Source organism: Antechinus flavipes, chromosome 5 (assembly GCF_016432865.1).
Source record: "Antechinus flavipes isolate AdamAnt ecotype Samford, QLD, Australia chromosome 5, AdamAnt_v2, whole genome shotgun sequence".
Taxonomy (NCBI): domain Eukaryota; kingdom Metazoa; phylum Chordata; class Mammalia; order Dasyuromorphia; family Dasyuridae; genus Antechinus; species Antechinus flavipes.
This window is the reverse complement of record NC_067402.1, coordinates 241,483,482-241,509,982: the sequence shown is the minus strand read 5'-3', so window position 1 is coordinate 241,509,982 and position 26,501 is coordinate 241,483,482. Positions and strand designations below refer to the sequence as shown.

General features: G+C 35.2%; 1 protein-coding gene and 1 pseudogene across 5 annotated transcripts; both read left to right on the top strand.

Moving 5' to 3' along the window:
• NAP1L1 (nucleosome assembly protein 1 like 1) lies at positions 1-26,501 on the top strand. 5 transcript variants are annotated; one of them, XM_051961265.1, is made up of 15 exons: positions 1-135; positions 12,398-12,441; positions 13,545-13,630; positions 15,883-15,985; positions 17,170-17,311; positions 17,576-17,656; positions 18,020-18,148; positions 18,636-18,707; positions 19,021-19,160; positions 19,770-19,915; positions 20,025-20,044; positions 22,100-22,222; positions 22,846-22,878; positions 23,384-23,434; positions 25,778-26,501. In XM_051961265.1, the coding sequence occupies exons 2-15, from the start codon at positions 12,425-12,427 to the stop codon at positions 25,811-25,813; spliced, it is 1,179 nt and encodes a 392-aa protein (XP_051817225.1). In that variant the 5' UTR covers positions 1-135; positions 12,398-12,424; the 3' UTR covers positions 25,814-26,501. The 5 variants fall into 5 exon arrangements, with proteins under 5 accessions (XP_051817225.1, XP_051817229.1, XP_051817227.1 ...); XM_051961267.1 differs by lacking the exon at positions 1-135 and adding an exon at positions 841-1,012 and having other exon boundaries at positions 18,023-18,148; XM_051961264.1 differs by lacking the exon at positions 1-135 and adding an exon at positions 841-1,012.
• Positions 6,952-8,707, top strand: LOC127537915 (eukaryotic translation initiation factor 4B-like; annotated as a pseudogene).

Here is a 26,501-nt window from a genome sequence, read left to right as displayed (position 1 = left end):
GCTGAGAAAATAGCCACCAAATTTGACTGATTTGAGCGATTTCGCGATAGACTTCCCCTTAAGGGCGCTTGCTCCGAGACTTGAAGGCACAAGGAGGTTGCTCTCATTAAAGAGCTCGGTGAGCAGAACAGAAAGGTATGCACGCTTTGTATCGTCTATCTTTTATCGTATGTACATTTTTATTTTCATGCTGTTTTTCCTTTCTGAACGCGAGCTCCGAGAGTGCAGGTAAATATGGTGCTTCTCCCTCCTCCCACCCCATTTCTTTCCCCACTGGCCCTTAGCATGGTGCTTGGCACGTAATGAGCGCTAAATAAATACTAATCACTGGAGTAAACAGAAGCGGGAGAAGGGAAGAGGCTACAGCTTCAAGGGAACGAAAGGAGGAGGTGTCACCCAAAGCCGGCTGCACTCACGGTGAATGTATGGTCAGGGGCTGAGCAGGGCAGAGGGTGAACCTTCGGCAGGGCTAGAACGACAGTACGGGGTCGGAAGGAGGGTGGGCATTTAGTGGGCAGGGCAAAGCAGGGCAAGGACAAGGCTCGCTGGCAGAGCTCGAGCCGGGATTTCTTTACCGCGTTCTTGTGCGCGCGCACGCACGCGGAAAAATCTGGGGGCGTTTGACCCCGGGAAGGTGAGCTCTATACTAGAGAGCAGCTAGGGTGTTAGTCGGAGAACAGAGGAGGAAGAGAAGGCTAGAATGTGTGCTAGAAGGTGGCCCTGTTGCTAGGCACCCAACTCCAGTCCCGCCCTACTCTGCGTTACCTAGGTGACTGCCGGAGGGGAGGGGAAGAGGAGGAAGGTGACGGGCACTTACGTGCTGACGCTAATTGTATATGAGCGCGAGCGGCGGGATCTCGGGTCTTTTTTTAGCGCCATCTGCTCAGGGCACCGCCTCCTTCTCTTCCTCTTCCTCCTCCGCCTCTTTCGTCTCCTCCCGCCGCAGTTGCCGCCGCCGCCCTGAGTCACAACCTGCGCAGCTCCGAGCTCTTGGTCCCTGCAGCAGCCGCGGGTAACGGAAGCGGGAAGGGAGGGGAGCGAGCGCGCGGGGCTTCCAACGGCCGACTGGGTCCGGGGCGGGGGGGGGGGGGGGGGAGATCCAGCGAGGCTCGCCTGCTTTTCCCGGGCCTGGGTTGGACTAGTCTGGTCGGGGTTGGGGCAGAGTGAAGGGTCTGTGCACGGACGTAGGAGTGTCCGGGGCCTGGGTCTTGGCTGAGATCAGCCCCCATGGGAGAAGACGGCAGCCGGGGCCGGGGCGGGGGCAAGAGTGAGGAGTGTGAGGACCGGGGGCCACGGAACCTAGACGTGGAGCCTGAGTTTGGGCTGATGTGGTCGTGAGGAGGAGGGAGGCAGGCAAGGCCGGTGGTGGGGGCTGCTCGTAGTCACGGGAGCGCATTTCTCGCGCGCGCGCCTGTGGGAATTTGTGTATGTATGGGCGGTAATCGGAAGAGCTCATGCGACCACCACGAGGGAGCGTGGTGATGGGGGCTCTGCCCCTTGTCGGGCCTCTGGTCCCCGGGAGGCGGCGGCAAAGTTGGGATCTGGGCTGAGGCGACGTTTATCCGCTGCCTGCAACACGTGGTAGTCGCTGCATGGCCGCCGTTTTCTCGGGAGTGCTGCCTCTCCTCTTTAGCCCTCGACACTCTCTGCAGTCATTCCCCCCTGCCTTTCCCCCTCATTCTCCACTCCCCCTCCCCTTATCATTCTTCACTTCCCTTCCCCTCATCATTCTCCACTCTCCTTTCCCTTATCATTTTCCACTCCTTCCCCTCATCATTTTCCGCTCGCCCTCTCCTCATCCCCTTCCTCATTCCCCCCCACACCACTTCGTACTATTCTCCCCTTCCCCCAACCCTCTTTAATTATCCTCCCTTACTTTTCCCTTCATCATTTCTCTCCTTGCCTTCTGACTCCACCCTTTCCTTATTCTTTCATCAAGAAATCTTGAGGTAGTTAAAATCTTTGCCAAAAAGGGAAAAAAAAATGAATAAACATCCTTTTTGACTTTAAAATATCTCCTCCCGGTGGCCTTTTTGATTAAACACTGACGACAGACCAGTCTGGCAAATCTTCAATTTTAGTTATTAGGTAGGGTCTAAAAGCTATTTGCAAAAACTTGTAACAGAAATTTGGGGTACTTATTTGTGTCTGTCTTAGCCAAATCAGAATTTGGTTTGATTGCTCAGAGGAAGGGAAGCAGTGCTGGGCCTGAAATTGAGAAGACCTGGATTCACCTCTCATACTTGGCTGAGTGACCCTAGTCAAGTAGTTTAATTTAGTGCGGTAAACATCTCTGAAGTATGCGGAGGAGGTGCTAATCTGCATTGGTAAGAGGCAGCAGGTTCTTTTCTCTGGGAGTCTCCTATACTAATAGAATCATAGGTCCTAACTGTCCCTATTTGTTTTCTTCCTTATTAATTAAAGCTCTGTGACTCCGGATAACTCACTCTGCTCTGTTTTGCCACATCTGTTAAATGATTTCTAAATCTAAATCTATTATCCTATGAAAGCTGCTGATTCATTAGAAAGATAGGGGACTAGATCCGGAATTTGACTGCTATAGTGACCTCCCAAGTGACTTAAATACTTTTTATCAGTGTCAGTACCTATTTGGGTCCCTAAGAACGCTTGTGAGCTTACATAGTCACCATCTTAAGAAAAAGGACTTGAACTAAGATTTTTCTGGCTTTCTGGGCCACTTCTAGCCACTATCCAAGGCTGTTTTTCATTAAATATCTTTTTGCCCTTCTAGATTAGGAATTTACCTCACAGACTGAAGAAATAAAATTAAATTATTTTTTCCTGTTCAGATTGTTTATACTGTATTTTTGGTAGTCTCAATACATTTAATTAATTTGGGAAGGGCTGGATGAAATTTGACCTTCTGTTTTATATAGGCAATTTTCCTTGAGGGAACTTCCTCTAAATGTGTAGATCAATACCTTAAAAGTCAGAGAGTTGGCTGGGACACTAAGAAGTTAAGTGATTTATCTTGGCTTAGAATTTGAATCTAGGCTTTTCCTGGCTCCTAAGCAAACTGTGTTAGTCCACTTTTACATGATATCTCTGGAAAAATTTGTTAAGGAATGTCAAAATAGACATTTTTTAAATCTAGTCTTGGCTGACTAATTAGTGAGGCCCCTGCCCTTGGACTCTCGACAACACTGCATTTACTCAATAGAAGCAAATGCTATGAAAAATTCTATGAAATAAAATAAATTTTATTTCATCTATCAGAAAAGATTATTATATATCTAATATGTATGCATACACACACACACACACAGTCTAGACTTTAATATATATGCTAGAGAAAACTGCTGTGACTTGAACTTGAGGGAAACTGAATATTACTTTAGTATTACTGTAAAGGTTTGGGGGCATTTTTTGTCATTTACAAGTATCAACTTCCCTTCTGGGCCTGCTGATTAACTCATTTGACCAACAGTTTTTCTTGATTGCTTTTTTTTTTTCTTGACAGCAAAGTGATGTGGTAGATAGGAAGCCAGCCTTGTTTGAAGTGAGGAAGACCTGACATGTTTTTTAATCTTATGAGATAACTGTGTGACTGGGTCATAAGTAACCCCAAGAGTTTTTCCTCCTGTGTAAAATGAAAGGATTGGACTTGAATGCCATTTTAGCACTACCCTTGATTCTGTGGTTCTTGTTTCTCAATTTTTAACATGTATTAAAAGTAACTCACTAAGTTTCATGGTATTTTGTTTAGATATTATACTTAATATAGATATTTATTTAGTATTTAATATAGCTGGAACTGAATGTTTTCATGACAAATGAAACCTGGTCTTTTTTTCAATAAACGTACTAGACTATGAACACACAAATGTTAGACTTCAAAATCAAATTGGAAGTTGTAGGTATAAACTTTTCCTTTTGAAATTGCCTTGAGAACCAGTTTTTGAACTCCTTTTGGATCCACAGTGCTATTTCCTTGTGATTTTACAGCCTTTTCCATAGATTGCTCATCTGTAAAAGAGGATGATAATTAATTTCCAGAACTAAATTTGTGTAACTTGACAGATTTCTTTCTGGATGGCTTTTACATTATCTTCAATTTAGCCCTTCAAAAGAGGGGACACTGAAGGTGCTAGACATTATGCTAAGTACTAGATAGAGATGAAAAATAAAAAGGGTCTCTGCCCTTTTTGTCATTAATTTAGGGGGGAGTGTGTTAATATCAAAAATGATCATTAATGATGCTGAATTGAATCTCCTCTGCCCTAGTTTTCACCATATGACTTCAGCCAGCTTAAGTGAATTATGTAGAGTGCTGAACCTGGAGTCAACAGGACTGCACTTAAAATCCTGCCTTAGACATATACTGTGTGACCTTAAGAAGGTCACCCAACAAGCATAAGAATATCTTACCTTATCAGGTTGTTCTGGGAGTCAAATGAGTGCATTTGTAAAGTATTTATTAGCTCAGTACCTTACATAATAGATGTTGCACAAATATTTATTAGATGCTTAATAAATGGTGATTTTTAGTATTATTGTTGTCTAGCTTTTTAAAAAAAAGATTTATTGCCTATTTTTTCCCTTATATTCTTAACAAAAATGATTCGTTCCCCGATTTTCATTCTCTTTCATTTCTCTTCTCTTTCAGTCTCTTCTTTTCATGGGCTGTTCCTCATGCAAAAATAGATATTAAGATACTATAAGGTAGATATTAAGTACTAGATGATTTCAGATGACAGAGAGATCCTTTGGGAAGCCTTTTTTTTTTTTTTTAATAAAGAAAAATTTTTAAAGGTAGGTTTTTACCATTGGATGCAGTTTTGAGAGGGTAAAGAAGGGATGTAAACTTGTAAGTAAATGCCTGAGTATCCAAATAAGTTATTTGGAGTACCAAATGTTTTCAAGATATACTTAAAGGTACTTTAGAGCAAGATTGATTACCTGGGGTAGATTTCGGAGGGAAGGGAGAATCTGAACTTGGATAGAAAAGGGAAAGTTACATTTTTCCTTTAACCTCTAATTGAAATGTAGCATTTCCCCAAATTCGTATATAGTCAACCAGCACAGATGAAATAAATAATAGTAACATTGCTAGTAAATTATTTTGATGAATTAAGGTTCAAATTCACTCTTTGATATCATTCTGTGAAGAAAGGAACTTCTATGAGAAGGGTGAAAAATACAACTTGAAGTGTAAAAATGTAGTGTAGATAACGGTTCAGACAACAGTGTTCTCTGAATTGGAGGGAAAGAGGCCTTTGAGATCAGGGTTAGGGTTGAAGAGGCCTAATAGAAGAAAAGAGTCGCTTTAGTTGTGCTTGGAAAGAAAAGAATTCTAAAAGCCTGAGTTGAGGGGAATGCTTTCCAGGAATAAGTTGCTTGTTTGCAGTCGTTAACTTTGCTTGCCTGAATTTGGAGAGAATAGTTAGGGGTTCCTTTTGATTTATAGAGTGCATGTAAAATTGGAAATTAGAAAAAATTAACTACTTCAACACTGTGCTAGGTACAAAGAGCTTATGTGTTATGTGTAATACATATATTAGTATACATGAAATAAATCAAATTGGAGCCAGATTGTAAAGTATCTTAAATGTCAGGTGAAAGATTGTATTTTGTAATATTGGGAGTGATCTCTTCAGACTGTGCATTTGGAAGATTTCTTTTGGTAGCAGTGTCTTTTGAATGATTGGAGGCAAAGATGTAGTCTAAAGATGATATTTTAATATTTTCAGTAGTCTAGTTGTGCTGCAAATGGAAAAGAAGGGAATCCTAAGTGAGAGTCCACAGAATCATAGATTTAGAGCTGAAAGGAGCACTAGAGCTTATTTAATCCAAATGCCCGTTTCCCCCCTCCCCCCCAACCCCTCCCAATCATTGTATAGTAGAGGAATCTGAAATTCAGAAGTTGCCAGAGTCTTATAGCTAATAAGTATTTGAGGGAGGACTTGAACCCAGGTCTTCTATATCAGGATTTTTAAAACTTTTTCCATTCATGACCTCTTTTAACTCGAGAAATTTTTACTTCACCATTGGTATATAACTATATAAAATAAGATATAAAATCAAACATAATAAATCACGAAGGAATAAGTACTCAAGGTAGCATATACATACATATGGGTTAGAGGAAGCCTTTCACTCCAGTAGGAATTTCAGAAATTGTTTGGAGGATTTACAGGAGCTACATAAAGCACTGAAATGGATGGGAATTAAATCTGTGATTGTTTGGGGAGCACACCTTGATCATTTCCAATGATATTCCTCTCACTTGAAGTTCCTATACAATTTTTTTCAGACTTGTCACTTTGTCATTTAAAATAACCTTCCCTTATCCCAACATTCCCCATCCTTTGTCATAATTTTGCTCCCTTTGCTATTTCTCCAACTGCAAAAGATCTATGTATATAATGCTCTTTCTAGAAGTCCTTACTGAACAAGAATGTCCTTTCTGTGTTAGTTAGATTCCAAAATCCAAAGCTGGGAGCTTTGAGTCCTGCATTTTACTAAAGATAGTTCTTTGTGGGGAATAATTCACAAAGGGTAAGTTATAATGTGTAACTGGGACAGTGAAAGCTGGAAAATAACTTATCACTCCTAGTGATTCCAGCCAATTTAATAATGGAAGGGGATTGGAGTATATCAGGATAAACAACAACACAGGGATCATTGAAAATCATCTGTAAATACTGTTTATTAAATAGTAGGATATGGTGTAATGGATAGAGCACTGGTGTTGGAATTAGGAAGGTAAATTCAGATATTCAGGAGCTTTAGTAAGTTGGTGTGATCGGAGCAAACTAACTTTTCAGCCTCAGTTTGTTCAATTGTAAAATGAAAATAATAGCACCTATGTTTCAGGGTTAATATGAAGATTAACTGAAAACATGTAAAGCACTTTGTAAGCCATAAAGCATTTTATCAGTGTGAACTCTTAATTTTGATGATTTACAATTACAATGTAAATTAATCATTAACTAGTTTTCAGTAAACAATAATGGAGTAAATTCTAAATATCATCACCATAGTAAACCAGTAGAAAAAAACCTTAAATGTATTAAGAGTGGCATACATGGGTATTTTATTACACTCTTTAGGCTTTGTACACTAATTTTGGCTTTCTTTAATTCATTGAAGAGATACTAGTTTGGGTGAAGGTTCAATTTGTTGGATAAAAAAATATAATAGCATCTTGTTTAAAATTGATGTGACCGGTTGAGGCTGGTTTAACAAGAGTTGATAGGTCTGTACAAGAGTTGATAGGTCTGTTGGGGGGATGGGGAATAAACAAAAGAAAACCCCATACTTACTAAATCATGAATGAGATGTTTATGAAAGTTATTTGTAATGAGTACCATATTTTAAAAGTACTTTATCAGTTGTGAGTCTCAACATGGCGGCTTCAGCTAAAAAGAATGATAAGAAGGGGAAGACCCTCACCTTGACAGACTTCCCTTGCTGAGGATGGTGGCACTGGTGGTGGAGGAAGCACCTTTGTGCCCAAACCAGTCAGCTGGGTTGATGAAACTGATGACCTGGAAGGAGATGTTTCCACCACTTGGCACAGTAATGAAGACGACATGGACAGGGCACCTCCAATTGACTGTTTCATTCTACTCACTGCTCCATGGCCTGCTTGGAAACCCAATATTGATCGGAGCCATCTTCCCAAGTCGCCACCCTATACCGTTTTTCTAGGAAACCTGCCCTATGATGTGACAGAGGATTCCATCAAGGAGTTCTTTAGAGGGTTAAATATCAGTGCAGTATGTTTGCCCTGTGAACCCAGCAATCCAGAAAGGTTGAAAGGTTTTGGTTATGCCGAGTTTGAGGACTTGGACACACTGCTTAGTGCTTTGAGCCTGAATGAAGAGTCTACAGGCAACAGAAGAAGTGGATGTTGCTGATCAAGCATAGGATAAAGACTGAGATGATTATTCCTTTGGCCTTGATCAGGATCGAAATTGGGATTCCGACAAAACTGACACAGACTGGAGGACTCGCTCTGCCACAGACAATTTTGATGACTACCCTCCATGAAGTTTGGAGACAAGTATCGTGATCCTTATGATTCAGACTGGAATTGTGATTGTCCGCGATGGGACTTGGACTGATATGGAGGCTGGGATCGTTATGATGACAGGGACAGTAGAGACTATGATAGAGGCTTTGATTCTAGGAGAGGCAGTGGTAGAAGAGCATTTGGTAATGGCTATCAGCAAGATGATTACAGAGGAGGAGGAAATCGCTATGAAGACAGATACGGTAGAAAAGATGATCGGTCATGGAATTCAAGAGATGATTACAACCGGGATGATTTTAGGCGTGAAGACAGAGGTCATTCCCAGAGACCCAAACTTTTTCATTGCAGTATAAATACATAAGGTTCTGGTTGATTTTTATGTCCTTAGTCCTAGGAACATAACAGAAAAGAAATAAAACTTGAAAAAGCTTTTATTTTGTAGAAGACTGGTCCTGGAAGAGCAAGATTCCTTGTATAGATAGTGACGTTTTGTGAAATACAGTAGCTATAATTAGAATTTTTGAAAATTATTGTATTTGGATGATATGCTGGTAGGATAGCAGAGATAAAGGCAGTACAAATACTGGGAGTACTTGAGTATTTAAAATTGACAAGCTTGGAAATGGGTCATTCGCGATTTTCCCCCCAACCTCACAATTTCTATAAAAGTACAAAATGGTTATAAAGTTGTCTTCCCCCCACCTTGCCTTAAATTACCCCTTCCATTCTCCATTTGTGCATACAAGTTTTATTTTATGGTCATAGTAAAGTATTCTGTTCTGTTCTTTCTTTTGTCTTTGTGCAAATTATTAAGTTGGTGTGTAGTTTTGTTTTTACAATTATAAACATTTATATGGGTCTCCATATTTATCTTTGAACTAATTTATGAGCCCAAGAGAAAAATTGAGCAAAAAGGAATGATTATTTTTGTGACTTTATTTCTTTAAAATGTTTATTGCTTTATTTCTTGTAGAATGCCAGAAGGCTTTGCACTATATCTACTAAGGCCTGAATTTTATCTCTTGTTAAGGACCACTGTTCTACCCACACTGGTGTATCAGTTTTCCACTGAATAGGAACTGGTGAGAGTGCTGGCAGGCCTTCAACAGCAGCCCTGCCTAAAAAGCCGAAGTACTTAATTGTAATCCTATCTGCTGCAAAATGTCTCTTCCCCACAGATTGATGAGGATTTTTTCAACCACAAAAGGAGTAAAAACTCCTGTTTCATTTTCAAATGTCCATTTCATAGGGGCAGCACTAACTTCTGCTGCTATTGATCCTCCTACACCAGACATATAGGTGTCTGCCTTAATCTTTGGCCAGTGACTGGGCCAGCTGGCACCTCTAATTACAGTATGATCTGCACCTGTGTCTACCAATCCTTTTAGTGGTATTCCATTCACATAAATAGTGAGCATAGGTCGGTCATCTGTCACAGCTGCAGTCTAAAATATTCCTGGACTCTGCCATCATCAGATTGTCTATCAGGGGTATGTAACAGTAAGCCTGATGCTACTACTACTCCTGGTTGATAAATCACAGGTTCTCTACCTGTGTTAGTGACTGGGATATTAGCTACAAATTCCCCAGTTTCCCACATCAGTGTGTGGATGGCCACTGTTTTGTAAGCACCCTCAGGAGGTGAAATGGTCAAGCCTACTGTGTCCGGAGGCAAGGGATCCATAGGCTGGACAGGAACAGATTTCACCTCTCCAGGGGATATCTCAGTAGTCTCTACTGCATACAACTCTGTTTTTCCTAATTGCAATCCCCTTTTCCCCTCCGATTATCTTTTGGCTAATTGATTGTGTAATCTCCTTCTTCCATCTGTTTGCCTTTTGGTTGATTGATCATATCTTACTATCGAATTTCTAAAGACTCTCTGAGTGTAACTTAAAGGCTGCCATCTTGCCCCACCTGGGGTCCTGAAGCTGGGCTCCGCCTCTCATTTCCCTGCAATCTACATTCAGAGGCCCCGTGAAAGCCTCGGTTACATTTTGGACATGGGGTTTTGGGTTTTATTCTCTCACCCTGTCTTCTCATTGTATCTCTGTATCTACATTGGGCTCTTAGATGTCCAATTTTTCCATATTGAAAACATCGACGAATTTTTCTATAATTCCTTTGCCAAGAAGAACCTTGTCTTTCCATGTTCATCATAGTTTGGGCATAATAAAGCATTTGTGGCCACTGTGGCACAGCGTCTTATGATCTCCTCCAAAGAAGCATCTTTGTCTAGCCCCCATATAATTCTTTTGGAAACCTCATTGGCATTTTCCTTAGCCAAATGAATAGTCATTATTTCTGTGTCAGCATTATCTCCAATGGTTCTTATTACAGCTGTTTGCAAACCTCCCACAAAATCTGCAAAAGGTTCATTGGAACCTTGCTCTATTTTTGTGAAAGCATTATTTCCATCTTTCTGTCCAGGGAGAGAATTCCAAGCTTTTATTGCAGCCTTAGAAATTTGCTCATACACTGTTATGGGATAATAAATCTGTTCTGAACTCTCTGCAGCTAGTTGGTCAAAAGCAACTTGTACAATACCTCCTGTTTGTCTATTGTAGAATGCCAGAAGGCTTTGGTAAAAACCCTCTACCACCAAGACGATTCTCAGTAATAATGTTAAGATGTCCTTTCCACATCTCATGCAGAGATAAAAAACAATTGGTCTATTAGTTTGGAAACTGGATAGGGATAGTGTTCCGGGATATATAGTCTCTTTGCTTCTAGATTCTAAAACTCCTGATTATTCTTTTCTTAGGAAATGTTAGTAAATATTTGCATCAGAGACTAATATAATTTTACATTTTATAATGGCCTCACGTAATAATTTTTCCAAATCATAGAGTTAGCCTAAATGCCCAAACCTACTTTGTATAACTTGTTGTGCTTTAGGGAAACCTTCAAGAAACTTAATTGAGTGGTGTTATTTTCAAAAGGGTTATTTGAATTTAGATTTACAATGAAAGCTAAGTAAGAACCCTATCACTGTATAATAGAAGGGATTCTTGAATATTCCAAGAAGATTAGACTTCCCAGTTTTATGCTTTTGTGAATAAACTTTTTGTATGGAATTATTATTTATAGTGATGTTTTGGGGTATGTTTTTACTTAAGTTTTAAGCAGCTGACAAATTTCAAGTTCTGCATTAGAAATGATTCTTAAGACAGGTTTCATGGCTGGAAGTTCTCATAGCTTCCTTAATATATTGACCTTTTTGTAATCTGAGATATTCTTTCTGACCAATGTTTTGTTTTAGATTCCCTCTAAAATCTTGATCATAGCTGATCTTCACTTCATCTAGTCTAGTTACCAAATTACACAAATTTTATGTGGGAGTATCACCTCCTTTTGGATTACCTTTTTTTTCTATCCCCCATCTTCTTGAAATATTGGAGTAGACTATATACAGGGCTCAGCTTTCCTTCCAATCTATTTTTCTTGTAACTGCCAGACATTTTTGTTTGCTTTATAGAAGATCTGGGCCAATTTGAAAAGCCAGAATCAATCACCCAGTGTCATTGACAAATAATTCCTTTAAAATTTAAGTATGTAAGACTTTTTTAAAGTACCTTTGTATCCATATTAATTTTACTTTCTATGAAAATTTTTGATAAGGTAATTTGAACCCAACTCTTAATCCCAAGGTCATCTTTTTTATTTCCTTCTGTTAAGATATAACATACTTTAAGCCTACCTTAAAGGTTGCATAACATAAATTTTTATCACTGTAGTCATAACAACCCACCACTGGGTTCATTTCAGCAAAATTCTGTGCAATAAAAACAATTTGACCTTATAGTATTTTTCTTTATAGTTTGTTAGGTGTATAGGAGCCATTATAAGTTTAAATCTTTTTGAACAGCATTTTAAAATTCCTTATTAGATCTTTGAACCTAGTGATAAAATCCATCATTCTCTTTTAGGGACTTTTTTTTTTAAAGTAAGTCCTAAAAGACTCCAGAGAAAAGTAATTGTATAGCCAGACCCCTGGTTTCATCCTCTTTGTCATTTTATTTTCATGTGGACCTATGTGTCTGAAGAGACTGGACTATCAATTTCAAGTGTTTTTTTTTTTCATTCAGGAATCGGGCTAGAATGATGGAACATCCTTTTATTATTCTTTTTTCTGTTAATTGTCTTTTACCCTGGTTTGACTTGGTGACAGAAACTTTTCTTGATAGTCTAGGGAAAGTCACAAACTTTTGCATGTCACAAAAATGATCTTAGCAGAAATCTAGGAATTGCTGTTTGTGAAAATTGCCATGGGGAATGGGTCTGAGCTATAAGAAATGTTGGCTCCTAGCTTCCTAGAGTTATTATGTCTGTTGTGTTTTCTATTTTTCAAACAATTTGTTATTTATGAAAATTTTTACACTTCATTTATTTCTATAGATCTCAAATATACAAAGGTCTTACAATATGGCGGACATTGACAAGTAAGTAATTTGGTTCTTTGCATTATAAAAAATGTTGGCCCTATCTTTCCCTTTTATTATAGTAGTAGTGTGTGAATATCATTTTGGGAAAATGGTATTTTCCTGAGGGTTTTTTTTTTTAATATCAAGCCTTGATAGTTAAATGCTTCATGTGGTAATGCTTTATTTTCCCATTTCTTGAGGATTTGATTGCTGTTCTATTAGAGTTCTTCAATACAATAGAGGTGAAAAAATTCTCCCTAAACACACCACTTGATTAGCTTCTGTTGCTTGCCTGCCATGTGTCCCAGAGTAGTTAGTAGTTCTAAACATTGAGGATTTACTTAAATGATTTACATTAATTAGGCATTTATTATGTGCCTACCATGTGCCACAGATTTTTGTAGGGTTTAGTCAAAAATAGAAGACATTAAAAAATGAAAACCTGCTTTCAAGAATCTTGCAATATTGGAGTGGACTTTAGGTTTTTATCATACCTACAATGGCAGCATTAAAATTTCAATGGTGCAGAGACTTATGAATACCACTTGTAAACATAGACATCTCTTTTGCTTTCATCCTTTATCTTCCTGATTTAAAATTGAAAAAGATTGTGAGGTAGTTTAAGACGGTGAGATACTTCAAGGATATCTTGTTTATTTTATATTATGAACTAGTCTGAACAATGATTAGAAAGTTGCCCTGTACCAAGAGTTCTTAACCTTTTTGTATGTCATGAATTCCTTAGGCATCTCTACTTATAAATGTTTTAAACTGATAAAATCCATATTTTTAAAATTAGAGTTCACAGATTTGTTGAATCTCAGGTTAAGGAATTGTATCCTAACCTCTTGACCAGCCCTTCCATGGTATAGATTCCTCTTATAGCATTTGCTCAAGATTCTTTTCTTTAAATAGTTTTTCTTTATCTGTCACAACCAATTATTTTTTAAACCATTAGGTAACAAGTTGATTTTGTCTTTAGCACAAAAGACTGAGAGAATTTTGGATCATCTTATAAGTTGTGTATCATTTAAAAAAATATTTTGTGTAGGGGAAATGAATTTTTGAGATTTTTCTTTCTCACTTCGTGTAAATGTTAATCTTCCAATTGTTAATTATAGCAAAGAAACTGAACTTGACCAACAAGATATGGAAGATGTTGAAGAAGTGGAAGAAGAAGAAACTGGTGAAGATGCAAATAGCAAAGGTAAATGCCTTTGTCTGTTGATGGGAATCCAATAATTTCTGATACCTGTATCTTCACTGAGTTACAAATGCTACTGCTTTAGCCCAACTTTCTCTCTTTACCCTCCAACCCTATTTGGATTTATTGAGCTAATTTTTAAGGGTGGGGGTGAATCCTTTGAATGTTCCTTATTATAGCATTGGATTGTGTATATGTGTGTATGTGTATGTGTATGTATGCCTGCGCGCTTGCATATGTTTGTTCTTTTGTCCTGTTTGGGAATGTATAATTTTCCTGAGTGTAAAGAACTATCTTGGGGAATTCCCTCTATCAGAGTAAGTTGACCCCCACTCTACAGTTTCATAATGAGGGACCGGATTTTTTTTTTTTTTTTTAAATAACTTTTTATTGACAGAACCCATGCCAGGGTAATTTTTTTTACAGCATTATCCCTTGCACTCACTTCTGTTCTGATTTTTCCCCTCCTTCCCTCCACCCCTCCCCCAGATGGCAAGCAGTCCTTTACATGTTAAATAGGTTACAGTATATCCTAGATACAATATATGTGTGCAGAACCAAGCAGTTCTCTTGTTGCACAGGGAGAAAAACAAAAATGCAAGCAGTTTATATTCATTTCCCAGTGTTCTTTCTTTGGGTGCAGCTGCTTCTGTCCATCCTTGGAGCAATTGAAACTGAATTAGCTCTCTTTATCAAAGAGATCCACTTCCATCAGAATACATCCTCAAACAGTATCATTGTTGAGGTGTATATAATGATCTCCTGGTTCTGCTCATTTCACTTGGCATCAGTTCATGTAAGTCTTGCCAGTCCTCTGTATTCATCCTGCTGGTCATTCCTTACAGAACAATAATATTCCATATCGTTCATATACCATAATTTACTCAACCATTCTCCAATTGATGGGCATCCCTTCATTTTCCAGCTTCTAGCCACTACAAACAGGGCTGCCACAAACATTTTGTCCCATACAGGTCCTTTTCCCTTCTTTAGTATCTCTTTGGGGTATAAGCCCAGTAGAAATGTGTTCCCAATTCCACCAACAATGTATCAGTGTCCCTGTTTTCCCACATCCCCTCCAACATTCCGCATTATCTTTCCCTGTCATTCTAGCCAATCTGACAGGTGTGTAGTGGTATCTCAGAGTTGTCTTAATTTGCATTTCTCTGATTAATAATGATTTGGAGCATATTTTCATATGGCTATAAATAGTTTTAATTTCTTTGTCTGAGAATTGTCTGTTCATATCCTTTGACCATTTATCAATTGGAGAATGGCTTGATTTCTTATAAATTAGAGTCAATTCTCTATATATTTTAGAAATGAGGTCTTTATCAGAACCTTTGACTGTAAAAATGTTTTGAGGGACTGGATTTTCAAGGAGAAATGAAATCCTCCATAAAGAGTATTTTTGCTGAGGCAATTGGGGTTAAGTGACTTGTCCAGGGTCACGCAGCTAGGAAGTATTAAGAAGCCATATTTGAACTCAGATCTTCCTGACTTCAGTGCTGGTGCTCTATTCACTGCACCACCTAGCTGCCCCGTAAAGATAAGTTTTTAAAAACAAATGTGTTGCAGTTTTTTAGCCAGATATGTTTTTTCTTCTACATGAAAGATAAGAATACATTCTGATGTTATTTTGCTTCTTTAATTTCTAAATTCATATAGTAAATTATTAGTAAAATAATAATTATTAGTAAATAATATAGTAATTATTACCATGTAATAATTATAATAGTAATTATTACTATATAATATGTAATATAGTAATTATTACTATATAATAAATAATATAGTAATTATTACCAATAATATAGTAATTATTGTAAAATTAGATATAATATATATAAAATATTATACATAAACACATAATACAATAATGTATATTATATATAATATATAAATATATTTTATATATCATTTAATATATGTTGTATATAATTACATATATAATACATATTTTATATAAATATATATAAATATAATTAGTATATTATTAGTAAAAAATTAGTAAAATTAAAACTTTAAATTGACACTTATTTGCTCTTTAGAACCTATAGCATGTGGTAATGCTATATGGTAACATTACCAGGATTCAGGACAGCTTTTCTCCATTGTGCTTTTCTATAACCTACTGTTCATTTATTTATTTATTTTGGCTAAGCTGAGATCTCTTAAACCACAGATTTATAGGAAATGTGACTATATTAATATGTTAGTTATTGTAATTTAAAAAAATTCCTTCTTCAATTTAGCTCGTCAGTTGACTGTTCAGATGATGCAGAATCCTCAAATTCTTGCAGCTCTTCAAGAAAGATTGGATGGTTTAGTGGGAACATCAACTGGATACATTGAAAGGTAGAGATCCTATTTTATAATAAGTATTTTTTTAGACTATAGGTGTAGTACAGGTGTGCCTTTGAGCATTCCATATAGCAAAGTTGATTTTTTTACTCATATCTAGTCTAAGGCCAGAAATTTAAAAAATTGTCAAGTTATTTAATCTTTAAATAACTTAGCATTAATGTTGGCAATCTTTATTTTGGATTTTAGTATGTAGGATCTGAGATCAAGAAATGTAAGGATGGAAAAAGACTTAAGTGATCTAGTCCCTCACTTTAGACAAACTGAGGCTATTGAAGTTAAGTGATTTTTTCTGAAGGCCACCTAACTAGTCTGTGGCAGAGGTGAAAATGAAAGATCCACTTCTTGTCCAGTGAGTGTTACTATACAGCTCTGTCTTTGTCTCATTTGTAGGTTGGGATTAGAGGTGGTATGTTTTGTCTTTCCTCTGTGACAGAATGTTAGGGTAGCTATGAACTGAAAGGGGAACTTTTCTTGATAATGGAAAGAACAACCAGAAAAGACTTGGTTTTTAGGTATTCCTTATATATTTACTTATCACTTTTACTTATGTCAACTTGTTAAATTCAAAATCATGTATGACTGACCAAATGTCACTAAAGTCATATGTCTGAAAATTTGAAAGTATCTATGAAATATAACTATTTTGAAAGAAAATAGAAGGTAAATCAAAAACATTCTTTAACTTAGTTGATTAGTGGAATCCCTCTTTTAATTATTGATTCATGATAGTCGACTGTAAATTTTTTAAATTGTGTTTAATTGGTCTGAAACTTAATTTTTGAAAAATCAGTTTTATATGAGTTGCTTAGCATTTTATTTTGTTGAGCAAAATCCATTACAAAACATCTGTTCCACTTGGTTAAGAGTCGATTCTTTTTTTTTTTTTTAATTTTAAATTTTATTTTATTTAATAATAACTTTGTATTGACAGAATCCATACCAGGATAATTTTTTTACAACATTATCCCTTGCACTCGCTTATGTTTCGTTTTTTCCCCTCCCTCTCTCCACCCTCCCACCCCAAGATGGCAAGCAGTCCTATATATGAAGAGTCGATTCTTTTATCATTGATGGTGCACTAAAATTGCTAAACTGCTAAAAAAATTTTTTTTGATCTGATTTATCAGTAAAATAAAGGAACTCACATAATGATAGATTCTCTTTAAATATTTCAGTTTGCCAAAAGTAGTTAAGCGACGTGTGAATGCTCTCAAAAACCTTCAGGTGAAATGTGCACAGATAGAAGCCAAGTTCTATGAGGAAGTTCATGCTCTTGAAAGAAAATATGCTGTTCTTTACCAACCACTTTTTGATAAGGTGATGTACCCTATCATATCTTACCCAAAATGTAATAACAGTTGTAAAAAGTAGAAATTTGTGTCTTCAATTAAAGTGAACAGAATAAATGTTTTAGTTTCTTGACCTAATGTTGAAATGGTTATTACCATTATTTAATATTGGTAAAAGGGCAGAATGGCAGTTTATCTTAATTTGGGGTTTGTTGCTTGACAGAAATACAGGATTTTGTGAAACAGTGTTTTTGCTAATTAAAGATAGAAGCTATGGATTTAATCTTTTCAGAGAAGTGAAATCATCAATGCAATTTATGAACCTACAGAGGAAGAATGTGAATGGAAACCAGATGATGATGAAGAGATTTCAGTGAGTTACTTTTTGTTATAATGTACAACTTTTAATCATTAAGGTAAAATGTCTTGTTTAAACAGATTTTTAAACAATATTAAATAGGGATTTTAGAAAGTTTTGTTTGTGACCCATTTAGATTTTACTGTATTTGAGTGGCTAAAATCGTACCAAGCCAACTTTGCTCTGTGTTTAATTGACATGATTTCATATATTAGGTAGTGGGACAGAAATGTTACAGTACAAAACTATCACTGTACTTGTTTTATTTTTTTGGTGGTTGGGAGAAAAATGAACTTTTTTTTAAAGTGAGTCAGAAAGAGTAGTTAAGTGCTTAAGTAATTAAGTTAACAAGTAAATTAACACTCTTATTTTTTCAAGGAGGAAATGAAAGAGAAGGCTAAGCTTGAAGAAGAGAAAAAAGATGAAGAAAAAGAAGATCCTAAAGGAATTCCTGAATTTTGGCTGACTGTTTTTAAAAATGTTGATTTGCTCAGTGATATGGTTCAGGTAAATGAAATACATTGTAAAAATTCCATGGATGTTCAGATCTTTGCCTGTCTACTGGTATTTATCACATTTAAATAGACATTTTATGTTTAACTCAATGTAAAATTGTTTTGTTTATATATAATTTAACAGTTTAAGAAAAGTTCCTAATGATTGATGTTTTAGACTGTTTTCACATAACACTTGAGTGTTCTCAGTGACATCTACTTGTCTTTTGAAATCATGACATGTGAGCCACTGTTTTAATAATATTTTTTCTTCTTTTGGCAGAAAAAGGGTAGAAGGGGATTTTTAAAGTATCCACATTGTGGTTTTCTTTTGGCCTGAGTTTCTTAACGCTTATAATTTTACTGGTTAAGCATTATGAAAATAATGAAAATAAATTTAACCATTGCATTGATCAAATTTGTTGAAAGAGTTGTTGCCTTGAAAAAAGAGGTGAAATACCCATTTTGAAATTTTTTTTTTTAAATAATTTTACTTGAAGGAACATGATGAACCTATTCTGAAGCACTTGAAAGATATTAAAGTGAAGTTCTCAGATGCTGGCCAACCTATGGTAAACAATTTAACACTAATTTGAAATTTGAAGCATGACTGTTAAAGAGATTGGAGGGTGGGGAATGTAATTACTTAAAAGCGGAAGAAAGGATGTATGAAAGTTCTTCTGAAAATATAGCAAACCTAGCATATCGTCTCTTCTTGGTATTTGACCATTTTTAAAATTTCAAGTAAAATACAATTATGTTCAGTTAGAAGGACTTTGGGTTAGCATTGCTTATTAATGTACTGTCAAACAGGTATTTATTTATTGGAGTGGAAACAAAAGAAATTTTAACAAATTATATCTTAATGTCTTCAACTGTCTTTAGAGTTTTACATTAGAATTTCACTTTGAACCCAATGAATATTTCACAAATGAGATGTTAACCAAGACATATCGTATGCGGTCAGAGCCAGATGATTCTGATCCCTTCTCCTTTGACGGACCAGAAATTATGAGTTGCACAGGGTGAGATTGTTTTACATATATTTATAAAGGAATGTCTTACTCTATAATTGAATCGGAGCTATTTCTAATATTGTGAGTTACAGATTTTCTAGAATGAAAATTGTGGGAGTAGGAACAATTCTTTATTCTGTCAGCATCTTAATAGTAACATAGTTTCTATAACTATATTTGTATAGTCCTCCATGCTTCTGCCTAGACTTTTCTACATGAGGCCTTTTTAAAATCTCCCTACTCCTTTTCCCCAAATTATTTTGTATTTACGTCTGCATACATGATTTTTCCGCAGTACAATTTGTATTTTTCTCTCCCTGAGGGCAAGAATTTTTTTTTTTTTTATCCTTGTGTTCCCATCAACAGGTGGTTGGTGTATGTTAATGTACAGTTATAGTTCTTCCAAATATTAGATAAATTCTTGATTTCAAGTATTAAAATTTATTTTTATCAAAAAAAGTACCTGCTCTTAGAAGAAAGTTTGTGGACTTAAGCCGATTGGCAAATACCATGTTGCTCACATAAAACTCATAGCATATTTGTTCATTTTAGTTTATTTTTGAGGATTTTTAAAAATTAGTATTGTAATTATAATGAAAACATCCCTATTTTTCAAAGGTGTCAGGTAGATTGGAAAAAAGGGAAAAATGTCACTTTGAAAACTATTAAGAAGAAACAAAAACACAAGGGACGTGGAACTGTTCGTACTGTGACAAAAACAGTTTCCAACGATTCTTTCTTCAATTTCTTTTCTCCTCCTGAAGGTAAACAGTTTTTCAGTTTGAGATTGGGTGGATGATTGGGTAGTTATATTCAATATTATGGTAGTAATCTTTTTATTTTTCTTTCTCCCTGCTTCTCATTTATCTGTAGTTCCTGAGAGTGGAGACTTGGTGAGTCCAGTTGGTTTCTTTAGTAAAGTAATTTCAAAAATGTAGAGATTGAAAGGCTTTTGAAGGATGTACCAGTTTTTATATTTTTATACCCATGTTGTCTGAGATTCATTTAAGTTTCTTCAGTGAAATGAGAATGCTTTTATGCTATGTTGCAAGGGTCACTTCCTGGACAGAATAATATTTTCCTATTAATGATTGGATTTACTCCTGCAGAAGTTGCTTATGCTTGAACATTTAGTTCCCAAAGTGCTTCTGTAGGCCATCTCAGTTCTGGAAGTCAGAGTAGTTAGTTATTCTTGGATGCTATGGTGACCCCTGCTGGATCCTGAGAAATGTAGTAGCATTAAGTTATGTAGTTATATAAGTTATATAGAGAAAGTTGTGCCTAATTTTGTTGGTTTGGGGTGGTGTGTATTATTTAATGTAGAAAGATTTTGAAGTGTTAATTTTTATGAACAGAATGCCTTTTGTGATGGAATATTTTTATGTTGATAGTTATTTATATTTATATTTAATATAATAACTAATATTTATATTTAGCCATGATAGTATATAAAATTATATCTGTTCATTTAATAATTTTTAATAACATTCTCATTATATGCATTATATAGTTCTGTTGATAGACATTAGTTTTATGTGTTTTCCTGTTTGATAAAATATTTTTCTATACATGGCAGTTGCATTTCTTTACAATATCTTTATATGCTTAAGCATTCTGAATTTGATTCTGAAATAATATTTTTGCCATTAACTCGTTTTCTTTATGGTAAGTTTTTTCCCATTTAGAAGATAAGAATTTTAATTTGTTTTTTGAGCTTAACTGTTTTTAAAACCATATGCATACTACTGAATATCCACCAGGACTTTTTTTAAGAGCACTTTCCTGTAATCATCTTAAAGTCAGGTCTTGGTTTAATAAAATTTAATGCCCTAGCAGGTTTAAAAAAAAAAAAAAAACTGTGTGTGTGTGTGTGTGTGTGTAGTGTGTGTACGTACATATATTTTACATATATTAATATATAATAATTTATATCACATTTTTATAATTAACATATATGTAATTTGTTACATATTTATCATAATGATTATACATGGTTTATTTGTAATTTGTTATGTTATATATTACTTATATAAATATAACATCAAATAGAAAATAAATATATTTAATAATCTAATGTAACATTTATATAATATATATTATATATTAAACATTATAATTATATATATTTTTTTTTCCTTCCCCCTCACTCCTCTCCGCGCCCCCCCCCTTGATTTGTTACTCATTATTTTCATATCCTTAAACTGTCCTTAAAAAAAATTGTGATTCACAATTGAAAATGAAACGGACAGATTAATATATTGTTATACATAATATATACTATACATATTTTGATATATATATAAATGTATGCATATATATAGATATAGATAGATAGATATATTCTTATATATAAAACTCTTGAGCTGCCCTGACATTTTTTGGTTTCTTAATGAAGCTACTCAATTACATTCTCTTATTTTTATTTATATTTTTTAACTATCATCTAATTTAACTTGCTCAGTTCTCTCATACTCATCTCCCCTATACTGTTTGCCACATAGCCATGTACATAAGCTAATTCTAAAATCCCAGGAGGGGCAAGGTTATTTTGAGATTTTTTTTTACTCTCATTCTTTCTCTTAAATCCAAGAGATCGCTGAAGAAAATGTAGTGTCTATATTTGATATAAAATGTGAGCATGTTATTTTTGTGCTTTCTTGAAAATACAAATAGTTTTTCTTGTTCATTTTCAAGACTCCCTTTACATTGGTTAAAAGCACTGGTTCAGATTATTAGAAATGAGTCATTTTTTATTTATTTTTGGCTATGTATTTGGTTTGGTTGAAAAAAATAAGCTAGGAAAAGAGCTGTGCTGTTTCTTGTGTATTTGAGATGGCTGCCATACCAATTGTATAATGATGAATATATATAATATATTGGTGAATTAATGATGGAATTAGTCATTAATTATCAATCTTTTACTTATAAAATGCTGTCATCTTGAACAGGATGATGATGCAGAAGCTATCCTGGCAGCAGACTTTGAAATTGGTCACTTTTTACGTGAGCGTATAGTCCCAAGATCAGTATTATACTTCACAGGAGAAGCTATTGAAGATGATGATGATGATGTAAGTGAAGATGAGTATTGCCTTTAGAGAGCAAGATCCTTTTTTGCTCATGAATAAAGAGTAATTAAATTAAACGTGAATTACATTGTCATCACAAAGTGACTTGGGTATATTTATGGAATTTCCTTATCTCATTGACGAGAACAGAGCTCTTGTGAATCCTAAAACTGTTACTTTCCTTGTTAACTATTCTGGAATGGATAAAGATAATGTTTGTTAGATCTCTTAAATGATATCATACATTAACACTAGTGGCATGATAAATGATTAGATTTGAATTTTATATAAAATTTGTTTTAAACATTGACAATATATCAGAGAAATAATTGTTTTACAATCATGCTGTTGAAAACTGATTCTAAAATTGACTGGTTAACTTTGGGTTTCTCCTCTTTCTGAATTAGTTTTCTCTTGAAGATTGAATTAGATCTATATATAGGATCCTATCTTCAATATTTTTTGATGACTCGAGCAATTTATTATTCTACAGTGAATTGGGGATGGAGTGGTCTGGTTGGTCTTATTAGTGTTAGAACTAGAAATGCTAGTATGCTGTAAGAGGATAGCTTTGGTTCTGGTAGTTTTTAATTTTGCCATATTAAATTTTTTTTTTTTTTTTTTAGTATGATGAAGAAGGTGAAGAGGCTGATGATGAGGTAATATTTACAAGATGAGACAGCTAAATTTTTAAAATAGTGTTTTGTTAAATATATATAACAAATTAGCATTAGGTTTTTGGTATAACATTAAACATTAGCAAAAAAGGAATGTATCTTAAAATATATGCTATAATTCTACAGGTAAAAGTATACTATGTATATGTATATAGTAGATAAGCTGCAAAACTATCAGCAACAATGTTTTATTTAAAAATTTTGTTCTGCTGCAGGGTTATCAGCTCTTTGAAGAAGTCAAAAGCTGCAGTAAATTTTTTCAACGTTGGCTGCAGTAAATCTTTTCAATAAAAGCAGACTGGATGTGTCTCGAGTTGTGTTGGGAAATTTTCATATTAGAAGCTTTCAGATTAAATTACATATTTCATCAAAGTCTTGTAATGATGAAAACTTGTTGACCTATACTATAATTTAGATTAACCTGCCTACATTATGAAATTTCTTCTACTGTACCTACTTCATGGATGCATTTTGAACTTTAATATAGGAAGGGGAAGAAGAAGCTGATGAGGAAAATGATCCAGAATATGATCCGAAGGTGAGAGAAGAAAATAATACTTTTCAAAAATGTCTAGATTTTTGATGTTTTTCATTTGAAATACTTTTCTGTTCTCAAAGATGAGATTTTTAAAGATAAACATGACGCTGATTATAAAATTCTGCAACTTTCTGGGATATTTCCTGTGAAAAATTCTGTCTAGAGTAGATTTTTTAAATAGCTTTGTATTTTTCAAAGACAATTTTCACCATTCATTCTTGCAAAAACTTGTTTAAAATTTTTTTTCCATTCTATCTCCTTCCTTAGAAAATAATCCAATATAGTAAACATGTGTATTCTTTTAAATATATTTCCACATTTATTCCACATTCCACATCTGTACAAGAAAAAAATCGGATCAAAAGGGGGAAAAAATGAGAGAGGGCAAGCAGCAAACAACAAAAATAGTGGTGTGATTCACATTCAGTCCCCATAGTCCTTTTTGAATTGGGATGACTCTCTCCATCTCACGACTCAGGGAAGTACCCTGAATCACTTCATTGTTGAAAAGAGCCAAGTTGATCATCACATAGTCATTTTATTATCTCTTGGTTCAACTCACATATGTTTTTAACAGTTTCTAAAAGTTCAGTTATCTGCTGCAAAATTATAATCAAACCTTGGCTTTCCATAACTTTGACAATGCTCTCTAAACATTTTCCTTAAACAGAAACAGAAGGCTGTTTTCTAAACCTCTGTCCCATCTTAGCTGAAATTCTACTTTAATTCTTTTAACAAAATTTCTTTGTTGTACTCACTCTCAATTCTGGGTTGAGGAGTCTTTTCTACTGGATCAGGATCACAGGCTTTTCCACTCAAGTCCACTGTCAGTCCCACATTCAGGGCGCCAAAATGTGGTGGTGGTGTTCTTTAAAATAATAGTTCTCTCTGGAAGAAAGCAGGTTTCTTGGGGAGACTTTCTGGAGGCAACCTTAGTTGCAGTTGAAAGTAATAATCATCTCAAAACGCAGCCAGGTGATAAATTGCAAATGTTTATTTTCTCCTTCCAAAATAGCCTGGTTATTTTTTCTTTCTGCTTGGTTCCAAGAGCTCCCTCCAAATGTCTCCAAATCCAAAGGTTTGTCCTTCAACCAGCCAGGTGGAAAATGGAATGAATCTCTCTTGCCTCCTTCACTTGGGGCTTTCTCGAGAGCCTTTCAGACCAGTTTGGTCTCAGTGGGGAAAGTGCAGGAGCCCAGCCCCCACAGTGATGTGAGATGAAGTAAATCTAGTTGCACCTCCGAGAGAGGGCTTCTGGGCTTCTGTATCTCCCAGAGTAGTCCTGGCTCTCAATCTCCCAGAGTGCCCCAGTGTCTGACTCCTGTCAATGTTCCGAAATAATATTAGTTAGCCATCAGTTCATGAAAGTCTCTCCAGACCTCTCTGAAATGCTGATCATTTTTTAGGAAACAAACAATATTCCATTGTATTCATATAACATAACTTAATAACATAATCCCCAACTAATGGGGATTCACTCAGTTTCCAATTTTTTGCACGTGGGTCCTTTCCCCTTTTTTATTATCTCTTTGGGGTACAGACCCAGTAGACATCTGGATCAGAGGATATACAGTTTTAAAGCTCTTTGGGCATGTAATAATATGTATCAAATAGATAGTTAATAAATATTTTATATTTAATAATGTAAATATAATGTTATATATGTAATTATAAATATTTATTTTGTTCTTTTCCTCCTTCCCCCCAGGTCTGTTACTCATTATTTTCATGTCTTTAAACTGTCCTTAAAAAAATTCATTCACAATTGAAGATGAATATATATTGTTATATATAATATACATATTTTAATATATAAATATATAATGTTATATAACATATAATTGTTACATAATATATAATATATAACATTGTTCTCCAGAATCAACCTTATCATCTTATTTAAAATCTTATTAAAATATCAAGTATTACTGATTTTAGAAGCTCTTATTTAAAAATCTTATTTAATATCTATCTTTTTGCCCTTGTAACTTCATTTTTGTTTTTTAATCTGTTGTTGACATTATGGCAAAATTAAAAAAAAACTTCCTTTTCAATCCTTCCTTTCAATAAGTCATATAAATATTGGATTCAATGAGCAAAAAACCTAAGGTTTTGGGCTTATACCTTGTCTAAGGTATAAGGAAGCCTGTTAAGCTTCTAATTCCCATCATCAACAGACATCACATGTCTGTTTTATCAAGCATACAACTGAGTGATTTCTTTGAGTGAATTCTTAGGAATTGTACTTTTTCTACCTTGAATTAGAAGAACTACCTGGGAATTTTGATAGCTACAGAGAACTGCTGAAAGTGACATTACTGTTTTCTGTCTTCCTTTCCACAGAAAGATCCAAACCCAGCCGAGTGCAAGCAGCAGTAAGCAGTGTGTGCTGTGGCCTTGAGGATTACTGCACTGTCCCAGCCTAAACACAACTAGTAGTTACTTACAGCCTTATGTTTTGTATTTTCTTGGTAGAATCAAGTAAACAATTTTTGTTAAAAAAGGAAAAAAAGAAAAAATGAACTTTTAAGAACCAGTTCAAACTCTATAGGTTCATTCTACCTAGCATTTTAATAGTATAATTTCTGCCGGATATGTAGAATGCAGTGAATCCCCTAACGCATGTCCATTGCTACATAGTTTGGTTCTTGTGAAGTCTTTTGTCATGTAGCTATTAGACTGCAGCTGCGAAAATAATCCAAACTGTTGAGACCAATATTGTTTTAGAAAAAAGAAATCCTTCTGAAGAACCAACCAAAGTATTTTTTCAGCCCAGTAGTTGAATGGGTTTAAGTCTGCTTGCACTAGCTGTGCCTTCATTACTTTGTTAGAGAAATGCAGTGACTTGTACTAACTAAGAGACAAAGCATTTTGAAATTTGATTTGAGAAGAGACTAGTATACGGTTAAGAATTTCCAGTAAGACCACATCTAATGTTTATTAACTGTCTGCTTGTTTATGGACTTTTGTATTTTAATGTGACATAGTGATTTACAAAGAAACTCAGTCATCCTATTAAGGTTATTGTTTACCACTGGGGTGTGAATAAAACCTAGTATTTTCAGAA

Coding starts and splice junctions, on each gene's coding strand:
- NAP1L1 (XM_051961265.1), top strand. Junction 18,708..19,020: donor CAGATGCTGGCCAACCTATG/GTAAACAATTTA, acceptor AACTGTCTTTAG/AGTTTTACATTAGAATTTCA. Junction 23,435..25,777: donor ATCCAGAATATGATCCGAAG/GTGAGAGAAGAA, acceptor TCCTTTCCACAG/AAAGATCCAAACCCAGCCGA.